Source organism: Cnephaeus nilssonii (genome assembly GCF_951640355.1).
Source record: "Cnephaeus nilssonii genome assembly, chromosome: 9".
Lineage (NCBI taxonomy): Eukaryota > Metazoa > Chordata > Mammalia > Chiroptera > Vespertilionidae > Cnephaeus > Cnephaeus nilssonii.
Genome location: NC_137080.1, coordinates 57,073,691 through 57,100,848, shown reverse-complemented (window position 1 = coordinate 57,100,848; position 27,158 = coordinate 57,073,691). Strand labels below are relative to the sequence as shown.

The window sequence follows — 27,158 nt, the reverse complement described above, 5'->3', positions numbered from 1 at the left end:
ATCAGGCCTAAACGGGCATTTGGACATCCCTCTCAAAATCCAGGACTGCTTGGGTTGATTTTGAAAAATTTATAGCACAATCTTGCATTCTTGCCTGCTTGCCTTCCTGATTTCCCCTAACCACTTCTGCCTGCCAGCCTGATCACCCGTTAACTACTCCCCTGACAGCCTGATTGATGCCTAACTGCTCCACTGCCAGCCTGATTGCCCCTAACTACCCTCCCCTGTAAGCCTGGTCACCCCTAACTGCCCTCCCCTGCAGACCTGGTCACCCCTAACTGCCGTCCCCTGCAGGCCTGGTCCCCCCCAACTGCTCTCCCCTGAAGGCCTGGGTCCCCTCAACTGCCCTTCCCTACAGACCCGGTCACCCCAACTTCCCTCCTCTGCCAGCCTGGTCACCCCTAACTGCCCTCCCCTGCAGGCTTGATCACCCCCAACTGCCCTCCCTTGCAGGCCTGGTCATTCCCAACTGTCCTCCCCTGCTGGCCTGATCGCCCACAACTGCCCTCCCTTGCAGGCCTGGTCATTCCCAACTGTCCTCCCCTGCTGTCCTGATCGCCCACAACTGCCCTCCCTTGCAGACCTGGTCCCTCCCAACTGCCCTCCCCTGCTAGCCATCTTGTGGCGGCCATCTTGTGTCCACATGGGGGCAACCATCTTTGATGACATGGGGGCAGCCATCTTGTGTGTTGGAGTGATGGTCAATTTGCATATTAGTCTTTATTAGATAAGATTATCCTGTTTAATAAAGAGAGAATATGCTAATTGACCATCACACCCTCACAAAGATGGTGGCACCCATAGCCAATAAGGAGGGAATATGCTAATTGACTGCCATACCCTCAAAGATGGCGGCACCCACAGCCATAAGATGGCGGCACCCACAGTCATAAGATGGCAGTGCCCAGTCCTCTCAGCACCGCTGGGGCAGCAGGTGCGTGGCTCCAGAGTCCCCCAGTTCCCCCAGCCTCCCAGCCACCCAGGGCCAGCCCAAGGTGCAGGCAAGCCTCGGATGTCAGCTGCCCAGCCGCCTAGGGCCGGCCCGAGGTGCAGGCAAACCTTGGATGTCGGCTGCCCAGCCACCCAGGGCCGCCCGAGGCTCAGGTAACTAGGGCCGGCTAAGGCTTGCGCTGCCAGCAGTGGCAGCAGCAGAGGTGTGATGAGGGCGTCGCCTCCCGCCCGAGGGCTCCCGGACTGTGAGAGGGGGCAGGCCAGGCTGAGGGACTCCCCCCTCCAGTGCATGAATTTTCATACACCAGGCCTCTAGTAGAATATAAAGAAACATTATGTAAACCACTAAGATATTAGTCTGAAAGAGTCTTCTCTATAAAAGTTAAATACATAGGAATGACATAATAAATATGAGTAGCAAAAAAAAAAAAAAAGCTGTTACATCAGATACGGATTAATCAACTATAAAAGATTGAAAATGTATGAAAATTATAGGATTCTGCATTTAACTTACATCACAATTGTTTTTAAGCACTTGTTCCTTAAATAATTCAAAATGAAATCATAGATGACACATTATGACTTATGCAGGAAACACAGGGAACTCCAATTGGTGGAGCCATCCATACTTAAAACCTTCATATTACGATTTTCCACTGTAACTGGCATTTTGATTGGCCAACCACTAGTTTACTGAATGCTACTATAACATGCTTTCAGATAATAATAGGCTGGCTAGACAAAGATTAAAAATATACCAGTCAGGTAAAAATACTTGGACTGGGTCCATGATATATATTAACGTCTTTTTAAAATAAATAAGTGCACAATATAAAAAAGACTACACATGAACCAATGATGATTGTATCACAAACCAAGAATTATGTTTCTTTCAGAGAAATACACATACTTGGAAGCCATCTTCTTGCACTGATAGTCTGTAAGTAAATAAATATCTCCCCTTGTAGTAACACAGACTGTGGCCCCATCACTTGCAGCAACCAAAGACAGAGTGATGTCCTTATGATGAAGGGCAGAGACTTGACGAGGAGCAGTTACACATTTCTCTCCATTGGGATCTAGTAAATAACCTAAAAAGTTACACAAATATACAAATCACAAAATAAGAATTTTAAGAATCCAATTTACTTTTCAGATAGTGTCTGAAAATCAAAGATTTCTTACCCAGTTGTCCACCATTTAGTCCCATAGTGTAAACAGCTTCTTTAGTCCATAGCACTGTATGAAACCTGCCTGCTGCTACTCCAATGATTGTCCTTCCTTTCAGATATTTTGCCTGCATCTATTACAAAAGACAAATAAGACTGCAGCTTACTATATATCTATTAACTAGTACAATTTTGCAAAGACCCAGTAGAACAGATAGCAAATATATGGCATATTTGCTACCAGTGCTCCCTCAAGTGCTCAAGGCAGTTGTCACTAATAGATGTTAGCACTAAGATCCCAAGTCTTCTCAGAATGCAAGACATTTTGATGCAGCTACTTTATGTCAGCAGTTTTAATATATAAAAAGCAATATGCAAAACAGGCATATTCATCCTTACTAGAAAATATGGTGCTTTTAAATTTGACATATCCAGGGTCTCTCATCCATGGCACTAATAACATTTTGGACCAGATGGTTCTTTGCTGTCAGAGACTGTCTTAGGCATTGTAGAAGATCTGGCAGCATCCATAGACTTTAAGGCATCCCTAGATGCCAGCAGCACCACTCCCATTCCTGCCCCCAGTTGTAACTGAAAATGTTCTAGACATGGTCAAATAGCTCCTGGGGAGCAAAACTGCCCCCACTTGAGAATACTCAGATATGGTCCTATCAACCTAGAGCTCTGACAATGGAATAAAAATGGAAGTAAGTATCTACCATTCCTAAAGAAGCCTTACAAAATGATTAAATACCCACAAATTCCAGTGGGAGGAAATCGATCTTTTAAAAAAAGTACCACACATTGGATGTGCCGGACGGGTGGCTCAGTTGCTTTGGAGTGCTGTTCCGTGCACCAAAGGGTTACATGTTCAATTCCTGGTCAGAGGACTAGGTTGTGGGTTTGATCCCTGGATGGGGTGTGTATAGGAGGCAACAGATCCATGTTTCTCTTGCTTCAATGCCTGCCTGCCTCTCTTCCTCTCTCTCTCCCTCTTCCGATTACTCTTTCTAAATATATACTTGGGTGAGGATTGGAAGAAAAAAAAAAGAAGAAGAAGAAGTACCACAGATTGAAAACTACCTCCAATTATTTTGGGGTAATTCTTATTGATTCATTAGTCATCCCAAATGGGAAATCATTGGATTTAAAAGCTTATTACAAATGTGTATCTAATAATAACTTTAAATCCAGAGGATTAAATCCAGTGAAGAGATTTAACATTTGAAATACATAATATTATGAGTTGAAATCACATTTATTACGGTGATGATTCCAGTAACATTAATTTAGAGCATCAGTCCCACTTCTGTGTACTAGGTCCCTGAGTTGAGGGAAGAGTACTTTCTGGTGGTGGTTGTACAAATTGGAGGGGGAAAGTAGAACTAAGAGCAGTGGCGTTTTTATCTATATTCCATCACATCAGCTTGCCAGGTGTGATTTCTGTGCAGAGGTAGATTTATCATGAAGCCAATATGCTTAGATTTCTAGGTGCCTCATTTGCATAGCCCATTTTGTATTTATACACTTGGTGTTTTTATTATTTATTATTTTTTGTTATTGTTGTTAATCCTTACCTGAGGATATTTTTTCCATTGATTTTTAGAAAGAGTGGGAGGGGAAGAGGGAAAGAGAGTGAGAGAGGGAGAGAGAAAGAGGAAGAAACTGAGGAACACCGATGTAAGAGACACATCAATTGGCTGCCTCCTGCACAAAACCCGACTGGGACCAGGTACTCTCAACTGGGAATGGAACCAGGGACACTTTCAGTGCGTGGGCTGATGCTCTAACCACTGAGCAGACAGGCCAGGGCTGGGGTTTTTTGTTTGTTTGTTTTTTTATAAGGCCTTAAACCCAAAAAATCTGGGTCCCCCTTGGTTTATGAATACTTAGAAGTTTAAAGCAGTTTAGTGCCTAATTTCCCAAGTGCTTTCTTTCGTACTCCAAACAAATGTTAATTTGTACCATGTTTAATTTCTCCTGTGAAAAATATATATCACTGAATATAAATAAAATAAGTTGCTCTGTTAATACCTTCCATCCTTTTGTCCATACAGGTTTTATAGCAAATAGCCATTTATTGTTTAAAAAAAGAGAAGTTTACCTGTCTGGGTACATTACAAATGGAAGGTGGAGGAATAATTCCTAATTGATGAAAAGTATTACGACCAAATGTATAAATACATCCATCTTCAGTTAATACAATAGTATGATCCTCAGCAGCTGCCACTTGGGAACAATTATGACCATTCAGCCCTTCCACAAGCCTAGGGACCTGCAAAATAAAATTAACTTTAGTTTAATAACCATTTATATAGATATACAAATAGAATCTGATAATACTATGTCTAAAATGATATGACTGATACATTGCTCTATCATGATAAATTCTACAATTCAGCAAGGAAGAGATGAGTTTAACAAAATTCTGGTTTATTAGTAAAACACAAAACGCCTAGTAAGACACTTTAATAATTTAATGCAACAAATAATTTTTGAACCCTTAGTATACACCAAGTACAAATTTGTTTGGTATAGATAAAGGGAGCTCTTCAGCCAAAGAACTCATTGGTATATTGAAAAAATAAATAACAAATACAGGAAACAATGCATCCCTTCAATGAGACATTTACTAGCTAAAAACTTCTCAGTAGTTCATTTTTTTCACCTAAACACAAAATTATAATAGCATTTTATTAATTTTTATTGACTTAAGAGAGGAAGGGAGAGAAAAATTAATGATAAGAGAGAATCATTGATCAGCTGCCTCCTGCATGCCCTCCCCCCCCCCCCCCCCCCGCCCCCGGGGATCAAATCTGAAACCCAGGCATGTGCCCTTGACCAGAATCGAACCTGGGGCCTTTCAGTCCTCAGGCCGTCGCTCTATCCACTGAGCCAAACTGGCTAGGGCTCTCTCTCCTTTTTAAAGTACCCTTTAATCGACGGTAAATATACCAGTAGTCCCTTCCCAATATTTGCTATAAAAAGAAAATTTTTCCTTGATGCTTCACAATTTTGCATCGTATCTAATTTGAACATGATATACTAGAAAAATCATTGATTGTTAAAAATCTATTACCAATAGGGGCCTGGCCGATATGGCTCAGTGATTGAGCAACAACCTATGAAACAGGTTCAATTCCTGTTCAGGGCACATGCCCGGATTGCAGGCTCAATTCCCAATGGGGAACGTGCAGGAGGCAGCTGACCAATGATTCTCTCTCATCATTGATATTTCTATCTCTCTCCCTCTCTGAAATCAATAAAAATATATTTTTTAAAAATCTATTAGTAATTGGTACATTATTTTCTCCTTATATTTGGCTAAACATTTTTTTTGGTTAATGTAAGCTTCCAGTTTATCAAAATTTTACTAAAGTTACCTAAATATATCAATTACCAAGCATGTCTGTTCATCTCCATGGCCTAAACGTCCTCCAGGACCATGACCACAGGTATATACCTGCCCTTTCTGAGACAGAAACACTGAATGAAATTTACAAAGCACTACCTGTAGGAAAACAAGAAAATATTATTAAAATTCTCCAAATAAAACATTCTTAATTTTATTTTAAATTAATAATAGATTATTGCTAACTGTTTAAGCTGGATGATGGGTACATTGGTATTCATACTATTCTCTCTACTTTGTACATGCTTCAAGTTTTCCATAATAAAAATTACAAATATATACATTTTATTTTAAAACTATGTTTAAAAACAGACATATAAAAAAAATAAAGAAGAAGGAATTAGCACAGGTTACCCATAGAAGAGACTAAACAAAGGAAAATGCAAATCTTAAGTCTTCAACTACAAAAAGTAGTAGCCAGTTGTTTCCCAAACAGCAAGAACTGAGCAGAGTGCAATATGAAGCATAAAGATCATCAAATAGTGATATATGTTATTTAATTATGGAAATGTTTTAAGGTAAAGGTATTTTAAAAACATCAGCTATACATGGGAAATGTGGGATAGACAGTATGTCCGTTTTATTTCTCTAATTTTGTCTAATATATTTTTAATAGCACACTTACATATCAACACGCATGTACTTACATACCTAACCCCCAGGCCACACTGTTATATTTCCAAATGCATCTAACGTGCAGCATATTTATTTTATGTTAATACCATTTAATAATCCTTTTTTCTTATTTTTAAAAATTATTTGCATTTATATTTTTTAATTGATTTTAGAGAGAGGAAGGGAGAGTGAGAGGTAGAAACACACACACAAAGTGGTAAGAGAAAGATGAATATGTTAACAGTAGTAAAATCCATAGAAGTGGAAGATAACATCCAGCATAATGATAAAAGATCCAAGATAAAATCTCTACACTTATATCAATTAATTTTATAGTTACTTATATTTAAGAACTCAGGTTCACTTACCTAAAACTAGTAATACTGAGCTTCAACAATGAATTCACTTGAGAAACAACTTGAAAAATTCTAATTTTACTAGAGGCCTGGTGCACGAAATTCATGCACAGAGGGGGGTTCCCTCAGCCCAGCCTGCACCCTCTCCAATTGGGGACCCCTTGGGGGATGTCCGACTACCGGTTTAGGCCCTATCCCATCTGGGACCGCTGGCTCCTAACTGCTCACTTGCCTGCCTGCCTGATCGCCCCTAACTGCCTCTGCCTGCCTGCCTGATCGCCCCTAACTGCCCTCCCCTGCCGGCCTGGTTGCCCCCAACTGCCCTCCCTTGCCGATCTGATCTCGCCCCCAACTGCCCTCCCTCCCAGCCTGGTTGCCCTCAACTACTCTCCCCTGCTGGCCTGATCTTGCCCTCAACTGCCCTCCCCTCCCGGCCTGGTTGCCCCTAACTGCCCACCCCTGCTGGCCTGATCTCACCTACAAAAGCCCTCCCCTGCTGGCCTGATCTCGCCTCCAACTGCCCTCCCCTGCCAGCCTGATCTCACCCCCAACTGCCCTCCCCTGCAGGCCTGATCTCCCCCCCCAACTGCCCTCATCTGCTGGCCAATTTGGTTCTGATTGGTCGGTTTCAATGCCAGTCAGTGTCAAAAGCTCTGCCTCCTAGGCAGCCATTGGCTCCCCACAGCACCCACATTTGGTTCTGATTGGTCGGTTCCTATGCCAGTCAGCGTCAATGTCTCTGGGCCTATCAACAGGGCCTGATCAGAAAGGCAGGGCTGATCAGCAGCCCCAGTGGAGGCCTGGAGAGAAATGGAGGCGTGGCTGCTGGCCAGACTGGGAGAGAAAGAGAGAAGCAAGTGCTGATCAAAAGCTGCCACAGAGACAACGGATCAGTCCCTGTTTCTCTCTTCAGGCCTCTCTCTGGCCCTGATTCGCAGTCCCCTCAGCAGTGTGCTGGGGCACCGCGCCTGCAGCGGAAGCAGTCAGTGCTGGGTTGCCGCAACCCAGCGTTGACTACAGGACTTACTTCCGGTTGGTCGAGCCTTGGCTGTTATGACCCAGGGTTTTTATATATTAGGATGTTACACAGAAACAAAAGCTACAAAATCAACAGAAGCTCTACCTTTTTAAAATTAAATTGATATCTGTATAGTGCCTTCGAATTTCTAACAGTGCTTGAAAACTAGCTCACAGTTTTACACTATTTTACACAGAATAGATATGATTAAGGCTAACAAAATCTAAAATAAATTAGTAAATTTGTTGATTGATTCCTTCATTCAAATATATTATCATACCTTCAACAAAGTTAACATACGCTAAATGAAAAGATGAGCTATCAAATACAAAGTTCTTTTTAATTCTAAAAGTACTTAGACTGTACTTCAAAATACCTGTTTAATATAAACCCCACTCCTGGAGAACAGATCCACCAACTCTGGATGATGTTTGCTATTTTGGCTTCCGTGACCCAGGGTGAAATTTGTATTATCTCCCCAAGTGTAGACATCTGTAGGATCTAAAATGAAAATTAATTTTTATACTTTTCTATTTTAAAACAAATATTAGTGTAGTTCAATTATAGATATATTCCACTAATCATTTTACCTCTCACATGACTCTCTACAGAAATTTAACCACCATATTTAGAAAGATGTTTCCAGCATTCTTTTAAATTATGACTCTACTAATATATTACATAATTCTAAGAACAGAAATCAGAAAATCCAAATCAGCACAGGCCTGCCTCAATGTAAGCAATCTATTATTTGTTCTTTGTTTCTAAAGTTTAACTAAAGCTTAAAGTTTAACTGCCAAATGAGTAAAATAGCACCTGCCATAACCACTTAGTCTCCATGAAAATAATACTTGAACATAAAATGTTATTAACACACATATATATAAAGGTCCTAAGTAAAGCAAATGTGATATTAATTACTGTTCCTACAGAAGTATTAATTTTTAAAAATATATATTTTTATTAATTTCAGAGGGGAAGGGTGAGGGAGGGAGAGAAACATCAGTAAAAGAGAATCATTGATCAGATGCCTCCTACACCGCCCCCCCAAAATAGGGATCTAGCTTGCAACCAGGACCTGTGCCCTCATCAAATCATGACCTCCTGGTTCATAGGTTGATCCTCAGCCACTGAGCCATGCCCAGCCAGGCTAGAAATATTAACTTTCAATAGCTTGCTCCTTATTGATGTAAATAAAACTATTGATTAAGGTACCCATTAAACTGGGATAAAACTTAATCACAGCTAAGTTTATGATATGAACCTTCATTTTTATTTTGGAAGGCTCATATAATTCCTTTGTAATATAGTATCCAAGGTAGAAATAAAATGAAGAATGAGTCCTTTCTTAGCTTGATCACTAGTTAAATGAAAATTACAGTGTCCCATTTAAATCTCTTCTCTTTTTCAGCCAATTTCCACTTCCAGAGCTCAAAGGGCAAATTGGAGGGATAAGTAGAATTAGAAGAATGTACAGGTGGAAGAATCATTTCCTTTTTCCCTCTACCTTAAATGTTGATGCTATTTTCTAGATGCACACTAATGACTTTACAGTAGCTAAAATTCTAAATGCCTTCCCTCTTGTAGGCTGTTTTTACTTGTATAGACATAAAATAGATTAAAATTGAAAAATGTAAAATAGAAGTGTTCTGGAAAACCAAAATTATCAACCCACATTTACCAAAGTAAAAGCTCTTTGCAGAGATATAAACACAAATTTCCTCAGATATTTAACAAGAATAAAATGTCATTAAAATTTTCTAAGCTGCACCTTAATGGAATATATATGTGTGGAATTTTCTTACCAGTATTTTTGAATACCACATGATTTGGTCTGTCCTTCATTACAAGATCCAAAGCTGACAAGCCTTCTTTATCTTGGGTATACAGACTAACACCATGCTAAAAAAAAAAAAAAGAAAAAGAGAAGAAAAAAATATGTGTGTGTGTGTGTATATATATACACATACACATATTTGTATGCATGTATTTTTAACCATTTACCTACAATCATTAATTTTATTCTTATTTATCAAAAATACAGATTAAGCTCATAAAAACATTTAAAAAATAAACATTGAATAACAATGATCTCCTATGACCAAACACATATTTTTCTCACACAGAGAAATCAAATACCCAATTCTTGGTAGATTAAGAAAAGACCAAAAAATATAGAAATAAGAAACATTTCAAATCAAAATGAGCCCTGGCTGGTGTGGCTTCCTGGTTAGAGTGTTAGCCCATGGACTGAAGGGTCCCAGATTGAATGCAGGTCAAGGGCACATACCTCAGTTGCAGGCTCATCTCTGGCCCAATTGGGGTGCAAGTGGGAGGCAACCAATCAGTATGTCTCTCTCACATAGATGTTTCTCTCTGTCTCTCCCCTCCCTTCTACTCTCTCTAAAAATCAATGGGAAAAATATCCTCAGGTGAGAATTAAAAAGAAAAGATATCAAGGCAACGGCAGAAAAATATTTATAGGATTTTCTGTACATAAACATAATGTGACCAACTATGTTCCATATCTTTTTGCCTTGAATTCTATTGTATCTATTATTGACAATGAGACTATTATATTCTTGTATTTCTATTTTTGTGATGTGTTTTCATGTTTTTCCTTAAATTTTTAGTAGCATTGTTTAATTTTGGTTTCGTGTTGTGTGTTTAAGGATGAATTTAAAGTAATCTGTATAGTTTTATATCTCTACAATTAAAATTCAAACATGAAATAGAACACCCTATTCCTATCACCACACTTTCTGTCTTTGAAATCATAATGAGGGTAAGGAGTGATAGAGAGCTTGGTTCAAATCATATTACTGTTACTTCATCATTACAGTTTCTTAAATATAAAATGTATGCCCAGCTGGTGTGGCTCAGGTTGAGTGTTGACCTATGAACCAGGAAGTCAAGGTTTGATTCCTTGTCAGGGCATAAGTGCGGGTTTTCAGGGTCAATCCCCAGCAGGGGCGTGCAGAAGGCAGCCAATCAATTACTCTCTCTTATTGATATTTATTTTTATCTCCCTCTCCCTTCTTCTCTGAAATCAATAAAAATATGTTTTAAATAAATAAATAAAATATAAAATGTACTCCTTTTCAAGAATAAATTCTGCCCAGCCTGTGTGACTCAGTGGTTGAGAGTCAACCTATTAACTAGGAGGTCACAGTTCGATTCCCAGTCAGGGCACATACACAGGTTGTGGGCTTGATCCCCAGTAGGGGGCGTGAAGGAGACAACAGATCAATGCTTTTTCCTCATCATTGTTTCCATCTCCCTCTCCCTTTCTCTCTGATCAATAAAAATATATATTTAAAAAAATTTAAAGAATAACTTCTAATATTTTCTGGTAGTTTAGCGAGTCATCACTGCCTGTCCACACACAGAGTTTGTCTGGATAGTTATAGGCTGAGATGAACCAGGAAGTTTTTAAACTCTAACTGTGACATGTTGGCACGCTTGGTTTTGGGTTACTCAGGAAAAAGAAGTCCCCTATTACCTCATAACAATGGATTCTAATAAACTAAAACCAATTCTAACTTTATTATGTTCCGGATGGTTATAGTACCTGATTTCACAAGCATTGTCAATGAACAAAAAACACTTATTAGTGAGAAAATAAGTAAAACAAAAATCAGAAGTAATCTAAGATCATAATAAATTTAAAACTTTATGTTGCTTACTGCTTTCAAAAAAATTAGACACAATAAATCCATATGGGAAGACCTAAGGTTGGCAGGTATATTCTAGGGCAGAGTGTTCCAAGCTATGAATGACAAATGGGATCCCAGAAACTTAGATCCCTGGAGAGTTTATTTTGAAAGTTTTGTCAATTTGTTCTAAACTTTACTTATACCAACTGAACACTTGTAAGACTACATATACTGTGTTACCCTAAGTAGCCCAACCTACATAAAAGACTAGGGACTTTTTTTTGGCTTTAGAGCTCCCTAGAAATGGTGGGCTCTGAAACTTTAACGTGCTTATCTTAAATTCTAAAAGTAGCAGGACGACCAGTGTATACTCTATCCCATTTCTTCAAAAATCAACTCTTGCCCTTGCCAGCGTGGCTCAGTTGGTTGGAGCTTCATCTCCTGCACCAAAAGGTAGCAGGTTCGACTCGTGGTCAGGACACATAAAGGAGGCAACCGTTCAATGTTTCTTTCTCACATTGATGTTTCTCTCTCTTTCTCTCACCAGCCCCTCTTTCTAAAATCAATAAAAACACACCTTCTGGTGAGGACTAAAAAAACAACTCTTTAAAGAGCCCCAAAACAGTAGATAAATCCATTAGCATATTAAAAAGCATCTAAGTATATACCAGGTTTATAAGCCTGAGCATTTCATGCCAATGCCCTACAAGGAGCAAATGGACTTTAGACACACCTATTCCACTAGTAACACTACTGGAAATGTCTATCTGCAAGTATAGAAAACTGTTTTTGTTTGTTTTTACTGTCTTCCCCAAAACAAAGCATAAGATAGACTGGCACACAGGTAATTTTCTTGGGAAGACATCCTAGAAAGCAGTACTGAGAGACCAGGAGAGTAAATCAAGGAAAGAAGATCAAAAAACAATACAAGGATGAGTTACTGAATAGGCCACTGTTAAGGAGGCTAGTGCATGATCCTACCAGGACCTTATAAAATATACTACAGAATAATTGTCCTATCAAGGAACTAAGGGAAGAAGGAAGTATTTACCACTGGTTCCCCGGTTCCCTTTCTTCATTAATGGAGAGAGGCTCTTATAGGGACTTTAACTCTCCCATACTTTTAACTGGTCATGCATTTGAAAAGCCCTGAGGCATAAAATCAGAGGCATGCAATACATGCCAGAAAAGAAATGCAGAATATACCTACACAAAGCTACTAGAAGCCTGTGCACAGTGGTCACCACGGCTGTGGCTGGAATAAGAGATAAGGCCAAGATGACATGAAGTGGTTCAGCAGAAGTGCCTGATTCATTAATATTTCCAAACTGCTTATGAGCTAAGTTGAATTACTTTAATATGGCTATCTGGCTACCGCTGCCCATATATTACCAAAAAAGTCAGGATTAAAAAGAATATCTTGAAACTATATTGCTAATGGAATAAAATAGGGATGTATTCTACTCTCCTTCTTTCAAGAAAAACATAATAGTTTTAAATAAACAAATTACACTTACCTTCAACAGAGACCAAACACAGTCAATATGTCCATAAAAGATGCTTCTGTGCAACGCTGTCCATCCTGACTCCTTGTCTTTCACCAATGGATCCACTCCTTTCTCAATAAGCCATTCTAATACTCCTTTCTTCCCACAGGAGGAAACAAGGTGGAGGGCATTTCTGCCAAAGTCATCCTTGATAGTTGCAGCATTATAACAATGACTGGAGAGAAAGGCCTTAATCTGGTTTTCACTCCCTTTGGTTACCACAGAAAGGACATCCAAAGCATGCTTCAGGGATCGACACTTCAATGTGCAGTCAGGGATGGAAGAATTCATCCTAATTGTTTTTATACTGCTATTTCTTTAGATAAAACTATTTTTTTAAAATGAAAAACAGGGCACAAAGGTGCTACTCAGAAAAAATTTATAAATGGCCTGCTTAGGATTATAATTTAAACCCTAATGGCAATAGTATAAAACTATAAATCTTTGTACAATTGGTTTTGGCACTTAATCAAAAAAATTATAAATAGCACTATAAAATTTATATTAAATACAAGTTCGTTTTTTTAAAAAGTCAGTTTCCACAGTTTATATATTATTCCTGGAGTCAAGCACCAAGGGGGAGTGAGGAGGGGGACTCCCCCTCCACACTGTCTGATTCTTTTAAATATCCATAATTGCAAGGGTGACCTGTAAGAGAAGGGAGAAGGAAGAGAAAGTGAAAATACAAAATCTCTCACTCTCCTCAAGTATTTCACAATACATCTCCCTTCATATTTAAGTGCCTTTAATCATCAGAGAAATGCACATTAAACCATAATGAGATTATCACTTCAAACCTGTCAAAATCGCTATCATCAATAAATCAACAAAAAACAAGTGTTGGTGAGGATGTGGAGAAAAGAGAACCCTGGTACACTGTTGGTAGGAATGCAGACTGGTGTAGCCACTGTGGAAAGCAGTATGGAGTTACCTCAAACAATTCAAATGGAACTGCCTTATGACCCAACAATTCCATGCCTAGGAATTTATCTGAAGAAACCCCAAACACTAATTCAAAAGAATATATGCACCCCTATGTTCATTGCAGCATTATCTATCTAATAATAGAGTAGTATGCAAATCATCACTCCGCTACACTCACAAGCCACGCCCACCAGCCACGCCCCAGCCACGCCCACCATTCAATCTGAGTGAGTATGCAATTAAACTGAAAACATGGCGGCAGCCCCGCCCCCCAGCCTCTCCAGGTCTCTGGGAGTCAGAGAAGTCAGGCACCAGCGCCTGAGGCTGGCTGCAGCCACAGAGACCAAGAAGTCGCCTCAGGTCCGCCTGCCCAACGTCCTGGGGAGACGGAGAAACTGGGCTCCAGCGCCTGAGGCTGGCGGCAGCCACAGAGACCAAGAAGCTGCCCGTCCCATGATCCCAGGCTGCAGCCAGCCTCAGAAGCCTCAGGTCCGCCTGCCCAACGTCCTGGGGAGACGGAGAAACTGGGCCCCAGCACCTGAGGCTGGCTGCAGCCACGGAGACCAAGAAGCCACCTGCCCCATGATCCCAGGCCTCAGCCAGCCTCAGAAGCCTTAGGTCCGCCTGCCTCACATCCACCTGCCCCACGTCCTGGGAAGGCGGAGAAACCGGGCCCTGCACCTGAGGCTGGGTGCGGCCGGGAGACGAAGAAGCTGCCTGTCCCATGATCCCAGGCTGCAGCCAGCCTCAGAAGCCTCAGGTCCGCCCGCCCCATGTCCTGGGGAGACGGAGAAACCGGGCACCAGTACCTGAGGCTGGCTGCAGCCCGGGAGATGGAGAAGCCGCCCACCCTGCGGTCCTGGGCACCAGTACCTGTGGCTGGCTGCAGCCCGGGAGACGGAGAAGCCGCCCACCCTGCGGTCCTGGGCACCAGTACCTGTGGCTGGCTGTGGCCTGGGAGACAGAGAAGCCGCCCACCCTGCGGTCCTGGGCATCAGTAACTGCGGCTGGCTGCGGCCTGGGAGACAGAGAAGCCACCCACCCTGCGGACCTGGGCACCAGTAACTGTGGCTGGCTGTGGCCTGGGAGACAGAGAAGCCGCTCACCCTGTGGTCCAGGTGCCAGCACCTGCAGCTGGCTACAGCATGGTAGATGGAGAATCCGCCCACCCTGCAGTCCCGGGCACCAGCACCTGTGGCTGGCTGTGGCCTGGGAGACAAAGAAGCCGCCCACCCTGCAGTCCTGGGCGCCAGCACTTGCAGCTGCAGCACAGGCGAAGCCCCCTGTCCACCATCCCCTAAGGCTGCAGCCAGCCTGGGTGCCTATGGCTGTCCAGAGGGAGAGAAGCCCGGATCCTGGGTGCCTGTGGCTGGCTGGAGGAGGGAATCCTGGGTACCAGGTGTGGGCCGAGGCAGAGGTAGTTAGGGGCAATCAAGCCAGCAGGGGAGCAGTTAGGGACAATCAGGCTGGTAGGCAGAAGCAGTTAGGGGCAATCAGGCAGGCAGGTGAGCAGTTAGAAGCCAGCAGTTCTGAATTGTGAGAGGGATGTCCAACTGCTGGTTATCCCATGAGGGGTCCCAGATTGGAGAGGGTGCAGGCCAAGCTGAGGGACACACTCCCCGCTGCCCCCCCCCCCCCCCGTGCACGAATTTTGTGCACCGGGCCTCTAGTTTACTAGTATAATAGCCAAGATTTGGAAGCAGCCCAAGTGTTCATTAGTAGATGAGTGGCTAAAACAGCTATGGTACATTTATACAATGGGAATACTACTCCGCTGTAAAGGGAAGAAAATTTTACCCTTTATGACAGCATGGATGGACCTAGAGAACATTATGCTAAGTGAAATAAGCCTGTCAGAAAAAAACAAGTACCATATGATTTCACTCATATTTGGAATTTAATGAACTGAACTAACAAGTAAAATAGAGACAGACTCATAGATAGAGAGCAGGCAGACAGCTGTGATGGGGGGAGGGTATTTGGGAGGGGGGTGCAAGAATTAAGCAAAAAAGGAAAAAAAAGAGAAAGAACTTGTGGACATGGACAACAGTGTGGTGATTTCAAGGGGGGGGAGGATGGGTGAAGGTGGAAGAGGGTATAAGGGGGATAAATAGTGATGAAAAAAATAACAGTTATAAACAAAAAATTAATAAATGCAACCAGTTTAAAACCTACAGGAAAAACATTTTAAAGACAAAACAAGGAGGAAAATCTTCCTTTATAGTCTCTACAAATCATTAGGAGACCAACAAAATAAAAGTCAAAAAACATGACCACATTTCTCTAAAAAGAGAAAACTTAAATGGATTTTTAAAAAGAAAATCCAGTGTTGTTCAGTGATTAGAGCATCAGCCCATGTAATGAAGGGTCTAGGGCTGCTCCTGAGGATGAAACATTTGCGAAATAATGTTTTTTCCTCAAAGTGACACACTACCCGAGTTATGCTCAGTTTTTTGGCGAAGTTTGGCACACCAAGCTCAAAAGGTTGCCCATCACTGGTCTAGTGTTTGATTCCTGGTCAAGGACGTGTACTTGGGTTGCAGGTTCAATCCCCAGCCCTGGTATGGGAGGCAACCAACTGATATGTCTCTTTCACATCAATGTTTATCTATCTATCTATCTATCTATCTATCTATCTCTCCCTCCCTCCCTCCCTCCCTCTCTCCCTTTCACTCTCTCTTAAAACCAAGAAAAAAATATCCTCAAGTGAGGATTAACAACAACAGAAAAGAGGCTTACCTCACACAAAAGAAATGCAAATTAAAACTATGAGCTACCATTTTTTTTACCTATCAGAACAGCAAAGTTTTAAAAGGTTGATATTACTATCCTATATAATAAAGAGCTAATATGCAGATGATCGTTGCGCCCTCACGCCGAGGCCGGGGGACCTGAGGCTGCGTCCCCTGCATGGCGCCAGGCAGGACAACCTGAGGCTGCACTCCCCACCCTGCGGAGCTTGACGCGGGTGGGGTCGGCCAGGTCTGGGTCTCGCATGATTTCGAGGCGCACGCAGGTGGGCAAGGACTTGACTTTGGGTCCCGAGGCGCACCCCAAACTTTGACATGAGGGAGATTTTCATATAAATTTTATTAATTTTCTTTCATCTCTGACACTTCTATTATAGAGAAAGGGCAAATAGCAATATTAAAACATTTCCTTTAATTAATTCCCTTTTAATGTGCTCGAATTTCGTGCACCGAGCCACTAGTGTAGTGATAAAATTGTGGGAAAATAGGAACTCTACACCATGGTTGGAGTATAAATTAGTACCACCCCATATGGAGAGCAACTTACTAATATTTATCAAAGTGTAAAATACACATTCCTTCTGACCCAAACAATTTTACTCCTAGGAATGTATCCTGCAAAAATATATCCAGATCTAATCAGTTTGGCTCGGTGGATAGAGCGTCAGCCTGCGGACTGAAGGGTCCCAGGTTCGATTCTGGTCAGGGACATGTGCCTTGGTTGCGGGCACATCCCCAGTGGGGAGTGTGCAGGAGGCAGCTGATTGATGTTTCTCTCTCATCGATGTTTCTAACTCTCTATCACTCTACCTTCCTCTCTGTAAAAAAAAATCTATTAAAAATATTTAAAAATATATATATATATATATATCTCCACATGAGGAAGACGGGTGTGGGCTAGAAGGGGTCAATGGGGGAGATAAGGGGGACATCTGTAATACTTTCAACAATAAAGATAAATTAAAATACATATACATATATATATAAAAGCCTAAGTGACCGTTATGACTGAACAACCAGAACGACCAGTCACTATGATGTGCACTGACCACCAGGAGGCAGACGTTCAACGCAGGGGCTGTCCCCTGCTGGTCAGTGAGCTCCCACAGCCAACCTCCCGAAGCCGGCCAAACTTCCACAGTCCTTCCCCCTGGTGGCCGGACCCAATTATCCGATAGGGGCCTGCCAGCCAACCTCCCACGGTCTCTCCCCCACATCAGCCAACCTCCCACAGTCCCTCCCCCATCCGGCCAACCTCCCACAGTCCCTCCCCCACAACCACCTCCCCCATGCACAAATTCGTGCACCAGGCCTCTAGTACAGTGGTTGCACGGACCACCAGTGGTCCGCGAACCACTGGTTGGCTACTGCTGCTATAATATACATATATATACATATTTATATATACATATATATATATATATATATTCATTCATGTATGAAATGGCCTAAGAACAAGAACACTGATTGCATCATTATTTAGAATAGTAAAGCATGGAAAAAACCTAAATAGTTAAAGGAAATATGTTATATCCATGCAACAGAATATTATTCATGTATCAAAAAGAATAAAACAGCTATATAATTTCTGATATGAAATAATTTACAAGATATATTGTAAAATGTATTTTAAAATGAGATGCATTTGCCCAGCAGGTGTCGCTCAGTTGTTGAGCACGAACCTATGAACCAGGACGTCACAGTTCAATTTCCAGTCAGGGCACTGCCCGGGTTGCAGGCTGGAACCCCAGTAGGGAGCATGCAGGAGGCAGCCAATTGATGATTCTCTCTCATCATATATGTTTCTGTCACTCTCTCCTTCTCCCTTCCTCCCTAAAATTAATAAAAATATATTTTAAAAATATATTTTTTAAATTAGATTCAATTATAATACTATTTGTGAGAAAAATGTATATGTATGTACAGGTTTATTAACAATGTCCAGAAGAATACACAAGAAAATGGTTAATAGTGGCTCTAAATAAGGGCACCAAAGGTTGGAGATGGGAATGGAAGGCTGACTTACTCTTTACTATAAACCCCGTTTTAATGCTTTACCATATGCATGTATACCTATTCAAAAATAAATGTCTAAAAAAATATAAATAAATGCTAATATATTGATTGGAGAGATCATAAAATGCACAGAAAACTCAACCATTATATATGAGCCTCTAAGCTTCCTTTTTTCCAGTATGCTACCCTATCTGCTTTGTTCTATTGAGATCTGGAGAAATGAAATATCACTTGTCAACTATTTGATAACCTACACTTCAGTTTCTTAACTTCCTATTAGAAAACTAACTACCAATACATTAGAAATTTTATATATCTACAGTAGACTATATTAAGCATTTATGATCTTTTTATTTATTATCTTCTAATTATTTATCTTCTTTCAGTATTTTTGTCCTCTGGATTTTAAATGACTAGTCAATTCCTTCATACTGCTAGATTTTCATAGGCTTTATAGTAAAAATTTTATGCTAAGTCCCTTGTCCAAGATATCAACTATTATACTTATATTCTTCAAAATACTTTTTTCATTTTGTTTTTATAATACTTCAAATGATAGAGTAAAAATTACTAAACAACTATTTGGAGGAACATCAATGAGTTTACTATATGTACAGGGGAAACTTCCATGTGCCAGACAGATATGAAAAATCCCAAATCAGCATTGTCTACTCCTATTTCAAAGTACACTAAAAGTCAGAAGCCCTAAATCTAACTAGTTTTTAACTATTCGATTCCCCATTTGGAAATGATAGCGTAGAACTAGATGATTCCTCATCTTTCTAGCTCCGTTTCCATTTTAAGTCTGTAAGTTTTATAATTTGGCAGTCCTTATAAAAATCATTCACCCTTAAAGTACTGATTTGAACCAGAAATAAAGTGTTTGGGAGTTAGCTGAAATAAAGGAAAAGGAGCCAAAGCCTCAAGTAGTTTAAAAATGTTAAAAAAAAACTGGCCCAGCCGGTGTGGCTTATTGGTTGAACATCAACCTATGAACCAGGAGGTCACAGGTCGATTCCCAAGGTCAGGGCACATGCCCAGGTTGTAAGCTAGATTCCCCGTGTGGGGTGTGCAGAGGCAGCACATCAATGACTCTCTCATCATTGATGTTTCTGTCTCTCTCTCCCTCTATGAAATCAATAAAAATACATTTTAAAAAAATAAAAATGTTAAAACTGGAACACATAGTATATGGCAAAATTCAAATTCCATTAATCTCAATCTGCTGAGGCTCTAATAAAATTTTGCCATCATGTTTTCAGTGTCTTCATAATACCTGAAATGAACTACTTATTGGTGAATCACTCAAACCCTATATGAAAGAATTTAAGATACAGCAGAAAATAATTCCCTAATTTATTACTATATATAATTTAAACCTTTAAAGGGAAAATTTAAAAATGTTAAATATAAAAATACCATACTAAAGTATCCTATATAATAATCCTATCTAATAAAATAATAATATGCAAATTGACCGTACCTCCGCTACACACAAGCCCACCCACCGGCCAATCAGGAGTGAGTATGCAAATTAACCCAACCAAGATGCCTGCAGCCACGGAGTGAGCAGGAGGCTTGGGTTTCCCCGGCACTGGAGGAAGCCAAGCTTTCCACACACCCTGGACTCCACTCAAGGCTACAAAGTTTCAATTATAGAAGATAAATAAATCCCAGATACCAGGGCCTCTGCTTGGGTCGCCGGGGGGCATGGCTGGCCCGCAAACCACCACAGTCCCCTCACCCCAGGCCGCCCCACGTCCCAAGGGAACCCCCACCCTGATCCGGGACACCCTTCAGGGCAAACCAGCTGGCCCCCACCTGTGCACCAGGCCTCTATCCTATCTAATAAAAGAGTAATATGCAAATTGACCATCACTCCAACACACAAGATGGCTGCCCCCATGTGGTCAAAGATGGCTGCCCCCATGTGGACACAAGATGGCCACCACAAGATGGCCAGCAGGGGAGGGCAGTTGGGAGGGAACAGGCCTGCAAGGGAGGGCAGTTGGGGGCGATCAGGCCAGCAGGGGAGGGCAGTTGGAAGGGACCAGGCCTGCAAGGGAGGGCAGTTGGGGGAGATCAAGCCTGCAGGGGAGGGCAGTTAGGGGTGACCAGGCCAGCAGAGGAGGGAAGTTGGGGGCGACCGGGCCTGCAGGGAAGGGCAGTTGTGGGGGTACCCAGGCCTGCAGGGGAGAGCAGTTGGGGGATACCAGGCCTGCAGGGGAGGGCAGTTAGGGGTGACCAGGCCTGCAGGGGAGGGCAGTTAGGAGCAAACAGGCTGGCAGGGGAGCAGTTAGGCATCAATCAGGCTGGCAGGGGAGTGGTTAGGGGGTGATCAGGCTGGCAGGCAGAAGCGGTTAGGGGCAATTAGGAAAGCAGTCAGGCGAGCAGTTGGGAGCCAGCAGTCCTGGATTGTGAGAAGGATGTCCGACTGCCCGTTTAGGCCCGTTCCTACCTGGATCGGGCCTAAACAGGCATTCGGACATCCCTCAAGGGGTCCCAGATTGGAGAGGATGCAGGCTGGGCTGAGGGACACACACCCTGCCCCCTGTGCACAAATTTCGTGCACTGGGCCTCTAGTCCTATATAATAAAAGGCTAATATGCAAATCGACTGATTGGCAGAATGACCGGTCGCTATGTCACGCACTGACCACTAGGGGCAGACACTCAATGCAAGAGCTGCCCCCTGGTGGTCAGTGTGCTCCCAGCCGCTCAGCCAGAGCCGGGCTCACAGCTGGCAAGCACAGTGGCTACCGTCTCCATGGCAGCACTAAAGATGTCCGACTGATGGTTAGCATATATATACTAGAGGCCCGGTGCATGAAATTTGTGCACAGAGGGTGGTCCCCTCAGCCCAGCCTGCACCCTCTCCAATCCGAGATCCCTCTCACAATCTGGGACCACTGGCTCCTAACTGCTCACCTGCCTACCTGCCTGATCACCCCTAATCACCTCTGCCAGCCAGCCTGATCGCCCCTAACTGCCCCCCCCTGCCGGCCTGGTCACCACTTACTGCCCCCCTTGCCGGCCTGGTTACCCCCAACTGTGCCCCCCGCCAGCCTGTTCACCCCCAACTGCCCCCCTATGCCAGCCTGGTTGCCCCTAACTGCCCCCCCACCAGCCTGGTCGCCCCTTAATGCCCCCCCCCAGCTGGCCTGGTGACCCCCAACTGTCCCCCTGTGCCAGCCTGGTCGCTCCACGCAGCCTGCTGCTCAGTCATTACTGTTACTGTGATGGTGTCCTGGACAATTTGCATATTCCTCTATTATTAGTATATATATATATATATATAGAGAGAGAGAGAGAGAGAGAGAGAAGCACATAGAGAATACTATGAACATTAACATATAAGTGACTAAGAGTTAGTATTTATTAGAGTGCTACATATTTGGATTCAAATATAGTAATGCCAGCTGTTACCAATTATGTAACTAAGAATTACATAATCTCTACAAGCCCTCATTTCTTCATCTGGAAATGGAGACAATACCACCAACCTCAGAGTTACTGTAATGATAAAACTGCTTAGCATGGTGCCTGGCACCAAATACACATTCAAGAAACAGCAACTTTTATTACTATTACTAGTGGCCCGGTGCACAAAATTTGTGCACATTAAAAGGGAATTAATTAGAGGAAATATTTTAATATTGCTATTTGCCTTTTCCTATAAGTGTCAGAGATGAAAGAAAATTAGTAAAATGTATATGAAAATCTCCCTCCTGTCAGAGTCTGGGGTGCTCCGCAGGACCCTGCCCACCACCTGCACACACTTCAAAAACACAGGACACCCAGACCCGGCCAGCCCCACCCCATTGGGTCAGACCCAGACCCAGCCAGCCCCACCCCCGTCAAGCCCCTCTGGGTGAGGAGCACAGCCTCAGGTCCCCAACCTGGCGCCAGGCGGGGGGGGAGGGGGGGTTGGGGCAGTCTTAGGTCCGCCGTCAAGCCCCGCCGGGCAGGGGGTGTGGCCTGAGGTCCCCATCAAGCCCCGCCGGGCAAGGGGCGCAGCCTGAGGTCCCCTGTCAAGCCCCGCCAGGTGGGGGGCACGGCCTGAGGTCCCTCACCCTGGCCAGGCGCCATGCAGCCTCAGGTCCCTGCTGTTCAGTCGTGATGTTACAGTGTCCTGGCTAATTTGCATATTCCTCTATTATACAGATAGATTTCTTCAGCAACAAAAAGGTAACACATTTTAATACCAAAGTCCATGTTTGAGCTTCAGTGCCTCCACAACCTGGTCTCCACGCATACTTCTCCAATGAAATCATGAAACCAATGACCTCCAAATTGCCAAATACTTCTGGGTACTTTCAATTATTATCTTACTTGACTTCCCTATTTTTGAGTCATCAACACCACATTCTCCTAAGGAATCTAGAAAGGGATGCTGAAAGCATAGGATCTCTCTCCTATCACTTCTTCCAAAGGCATTATCATCCCTTCCCCTAACCTTTAAATGCTGGGCTTCTCTCAATATTTCATCTTCAGTCTTCTTTCCTCTCTACTTGGTATTCTCCCTGAATAATTTCAATCTCTCATGTTAGACTTAAACGTACACGCTCATAATTCCCAAATCGGTTTCCTGCCCACTTGTCTCTTCTAAATTCCAGGTCCATATTTCCAACTAGAGGCCCGGTACATGAAATTCGTGCACTCAGGGGGGATCCCTCAGCCTGGCTTGTGCCCTCTCGCAGTCTGGAAGCCCTCGGGGGATGTCCAACTGGTGGCTTAGGCCCGCTCCTGCCTAAGCCAGCAGCCAGATATCCTTAGCACTACTGTGAGCCCAGCTCAGGGCTTCTGGCTGAGCGGCGCTCCCCCTGTGGGAGCACACTGACCACCAGGGGGAAGCTCCTGAATTGAGCATCTGCCCCCTGTGGTCAGTGCGCATCATAGTGACAGGTCATTCCGCCATTCAGTCGATTTGCATATTAGTTTTTTATTATATAGGATGCCTAGTAAATCTTACTTATGCATTCACACAAATGCTTATTGAAGAAAAAGAAAAGGAAATAAATATTAAGCATCTAATACATACTGAGTATTTTACATTGCAAATCGTACCACCAGTAGAAGAGGAGTTAGAATTCAAACACAGATCTGTTTAAGAGTCAAGTCCAAGCTATTTCTACAACACTACACTGCTTCTCCAGTGCATCCACAGTAGAGCACAAGGTAATGGGAATACAAAAATAAATAGGACTTAAATATTTTAGATAAGATGATAAATATAGGTTCAAGGACAATACTTAAATGAAAGTATAGCTCATTTAACAACTGCATTGATTGAACAAGATTTATTATCTACTAGAGGCCCGGTGCATGAAAATTCGTGCACTTGTGGGGGGGGGGGAGGGTCCTTCAGCCCAGCCTGAACCCTATCACAATCCGGGACCCCTCGGGTAGGGTTCCTAGGCCTGGCCTGAGATCAGGGCCTATCGGGGCTTTCCTTCCCCTGGCTGCAGGCAGCTGGCCCCACCCCAGCTGCTGCCACTATTGCAATCTGTGGCCTCCCTCTGCAGGCGACAGACTGGGGTGCGATGGCTTGGCTGGCCTGGGCCTCCTTCTTTCTTTGCTGGAGGACAGGCCAGCCCAGCAAGGGGCCGTCTGCCTACCTGATCGCCCCTTACTGCTTGCTTGGGGGTGAAGCCAGCCCAGCAAGGGGCCATCTGCCTACCTGATCTCCCCTAACCACTGGCCTGTCTACCTGATCGCCCCTAACCACTTGCCTGCTACCCCTAACAGCTCGTCTGCCTACCTGATCACCCCTAACCACTCTGCCTGCCTGCCTGATTGCCCCTAAATGCTTGCTTGTGGGCGGGGCCGTCTCATGAGGGGCTGTGGTGGTCTGGTCTCTGGTCATTTTGGATTAACCAGTCTCAATCACTAAAGGATAGCAGTTTGGTAGAGAAGTCTGATTTTATTTAAGCAGGTAATTAAAATATCATGATTATAAACCTATTATGGTGAAGATAAAACAAACGACTCATAGGAATGGGGAGTGGACAAAAGGGATCTAGGGAAGATTTCCTACAGGAGATGTTTAAGCTGAGACTTAAAATGAGCACATTTGCCTGGCAGGCATGGCTCAGTGATTGAGCACAGACCTATGAATGAGGATGTCACAGTTTGATTCCCAGTCAGGGCACAAGCCAAGGTTGCAGGCTAAGTCCACAGTGTGGAGCCCGCAGGAGGCAGCCGCTCAATGATTCACTAATGTTTCTACCTCTCTCTCCCTCTCTGAAATCAGTAAAAAAATATTTTTTAAAAAAGATGAGTACGTATGCCTGATAAATTCAGGGTGGGTAGGCATTTGAGGCAGAGGGACCAGTAAATATAAAAGCACTAGGATTATCCTGGTCCATTCTGAAAATTCCAAGCAATTCAGAAGACAGAAATGAGTGAGGCCTAATATATACACAAGAAAGGACTAGAGTATAGACAGCCTTATCTGCCTTTTTTAGGAATAAAGAAAATGAGCAATTCAGAGACAAATTTAGGATCCTGAATTGACAAGATGTGGTGACAACTCCCAGGTTTCTGGCTTAATTACAGAAATTCTTGACTGTGTAAATTCTTTGGTAATCAGAAAAACAAAAAAAATTTAAACAGAAGAATAAAAATTAAAATTGAAAATGTGTTTTATATGTGATGCATATGAAGTGCTAATAGCTACAGGCAATTGTTCAACCGTGAAGACTGGTCCACTACAGCCAGTGGTGGCTGAGTCCTCACAATGGCTCCCAATTCTGCTTATGCTTGGTTAAGAGTTCGGTTATCTTTCTAAAACACAAATCTGATCATGCTCTATTCTCTGACATATCCAACCAAAATGAACCAATATCTGCACAGGCAGACCTCAGAGACATTGCGGGTTCACTCCCAGCCCACCGCAACAAAGCGAGGTGTCATCTTTTTGTTAGTGGAGGGCCTTGCCTTCAATGTGTAAAAAACACAGCGGTGAAGTGCACTACTGTGAAGGGCAATAAAACAAGGTATGCCTGTATTACATGTACTAAGAATAGCTTTGTGACTTCAGGAAGAGGATTCCAATTAGGCCTGGTGACCATGTAGCACATAAAGTTCCGACTCTGAATTCAGAACACCTGAGCCTGTAACCAGGTGCAGCACTAACCAGCTAAATGACCCTGGGAAACACACCATTTCCTAAGTATCGATTCTCTCACTTGTAAAAACAGGATAACAACTACCTCCTTCTGAAAAATAAATGAGACCATTCATTCATATGTAAGCACCTAACAAATGTTTAAAAAGAGGGGGGAAATGGGGACATATTGACATACAGGTCAGAAAATGGCCTAACGATATTAGAGTTCTTTCTGCTTGGAATGCTTTTCAACCAAATCTTTGCAGGGCTGCCAACTTGCCCATGGCTCACAAACATAATATCTACCATCTCTTAAACGTTCATGGGTCCAAGCACAGTGCTTTACATCAATTAACTAATGTAACCCTCTTTTCAGCCGCAGTATTGCCCTTGAATATATTAGCTCCATTTCATGGTGAGGAAATTGGTGTGGAAGTTTAAGTAGCTCAAATAAAAATCACACAGAAAAATAAAATCACACAGGAGAAAAGGGGACTCTAGATTCTACCTATTCTTACTCTCTTAAAATGCAGTTGGGAAACCTTCGATGAGAAGTAGAATATTGCTGTTGAAAAAAAAAAATTACCCTTACTTGTAGTCACAGAGTTGGGTTCCCACCGTCTAAAAAACTTACTTTAGGGCCTGACAACATGAAACAAGAGCAAAAGTCCTCTGGGTCCATCTCCGCCCAAGGAACCGCTCCCTTTTCGCACCGCCAGCTCGCACGGAATCCCCGAATTAGCATCCGCGGAGCGGACTCAAAACTGTGCAACCCCGGGAAGGGGAAAACGCCTGGAGGAACGGCCTCAAATTCAAGGCTCCAGGCTCCCAGGGAAGGGACCCAGCCCAACTATCTGAAACTCGCAGAGCAGCAGCGTGAGAGGGCGTGTCCGGCAGGTCTCCAAGGCAGCGCGCCACCCAGATGCACCATCCACAGCCGAGGGCAGCGGCGGGAAGGCGGCTCCGGGAGCCCGGCTCTCCGCCCGTCCCGCAAGGTCTCGCACGAAGCCCGGCAGCCTGGGCGCCGCCGGGCCCCCTCCCCGCGGCCCGCCCGCACCCTCCGGAGAGTGAACGCCGACACACCGCCCCCACACACGCCCCCACGCCCCCGCGCCCCCGCGGCTGGAGGGACGCAGCCGTCTCGGCCCGCTGCGCGCGGCCCGGCCGAGCCCTCCCTCACCAGTCGCTAGACGAAAGTGCGCCGGCCGTCTCCGCGGGGTGCGCACACAGCCGCGCAGGGACACATCCTCAGTGAAGGCGACGGGAGGAAGCCAAGGGCGCCAGGGGGCAACCGGGCCCCAGACCAGGGGAGCTGCAGAGGCGGCTGGACCTACAGCCGCGACTACCGGCACCGGGGAGGGGGCCAGGAGAAAAGGCCGGGGCGGGTTGTACCCAGGAATAAGACGGGCGTTGATTGGCTGGGGCTCGTGGATGCCTCCCGGGGATTGGCTGCCGTCTGCCCAGAAGGCCTCGCGTGGCAGCACCTCAGCCGTGGCCTGTCCCTGGAGCCCGAAGGGAGCGTGACCTGCGGGCCTTGGGGCGGCGGGCGCGGGCCGGGGGCGGGGAAAGGCAGTGGCCGGGACGCAGGGCCGACAGCGGGGGTGGAAATGCCCTCTCGGGGTCTGCTGTCGCCC

The 27,158-nt window shown here is 43.8% G+C and overlaps 1 protein-coding gene across 4 annotated transcripts in view; it reads right to left on the bottom strand.

Annotated features, from left to right (window-relative positions):
- Positions 1–26,895, bottom strand: part of IBTK (inhibitor of Bruton tyrosine kinase) — an 86,911-nt gene extending 60,016 nt beyond the window's left edge. For all 4 annotated transcript variants that reach the window (XM_079780540.1, XM_079780541.1, XM_079780538.1 and 1 more), the window contains exons 1-8: positions 26,705–26,895; positions 12,695–13,372; positions 9,327–9,423; positions 7,898–8,022; positions 5,521–5,631; positions 4,225–4,395; positions 2,137–2,254; positions 1,862–2,042 (exon numbers count right to left, since the gene is read on the bottom strand). In XM_079780540.1, coding sequence (XP_079636666.1) covers positions 1,862–2,042; positions 2,137–2,254; positions 4,225–4,395; positions 5,521–5,631; positions 7,898–8,022; positions 9,327–9,423; positions 12,695–13,015 — 1,124 coding nt within the window. In that variant the 5' untranslated portion in view covers positions 13,016–13,372; positions 26,705–26,895. The remainder of the gene's footprint in view (positions 1–1,861; positions 2,043–2,136; positions 2,255–4,224; positions 4,396–5,520; positions 5,632–7,897; positions 8,023–9,326; positions 9,424–12,694; positions 13,373–26,704) is intronic.
- Positions 26,896–27,158: the final 263 nt, after the last annotated feature.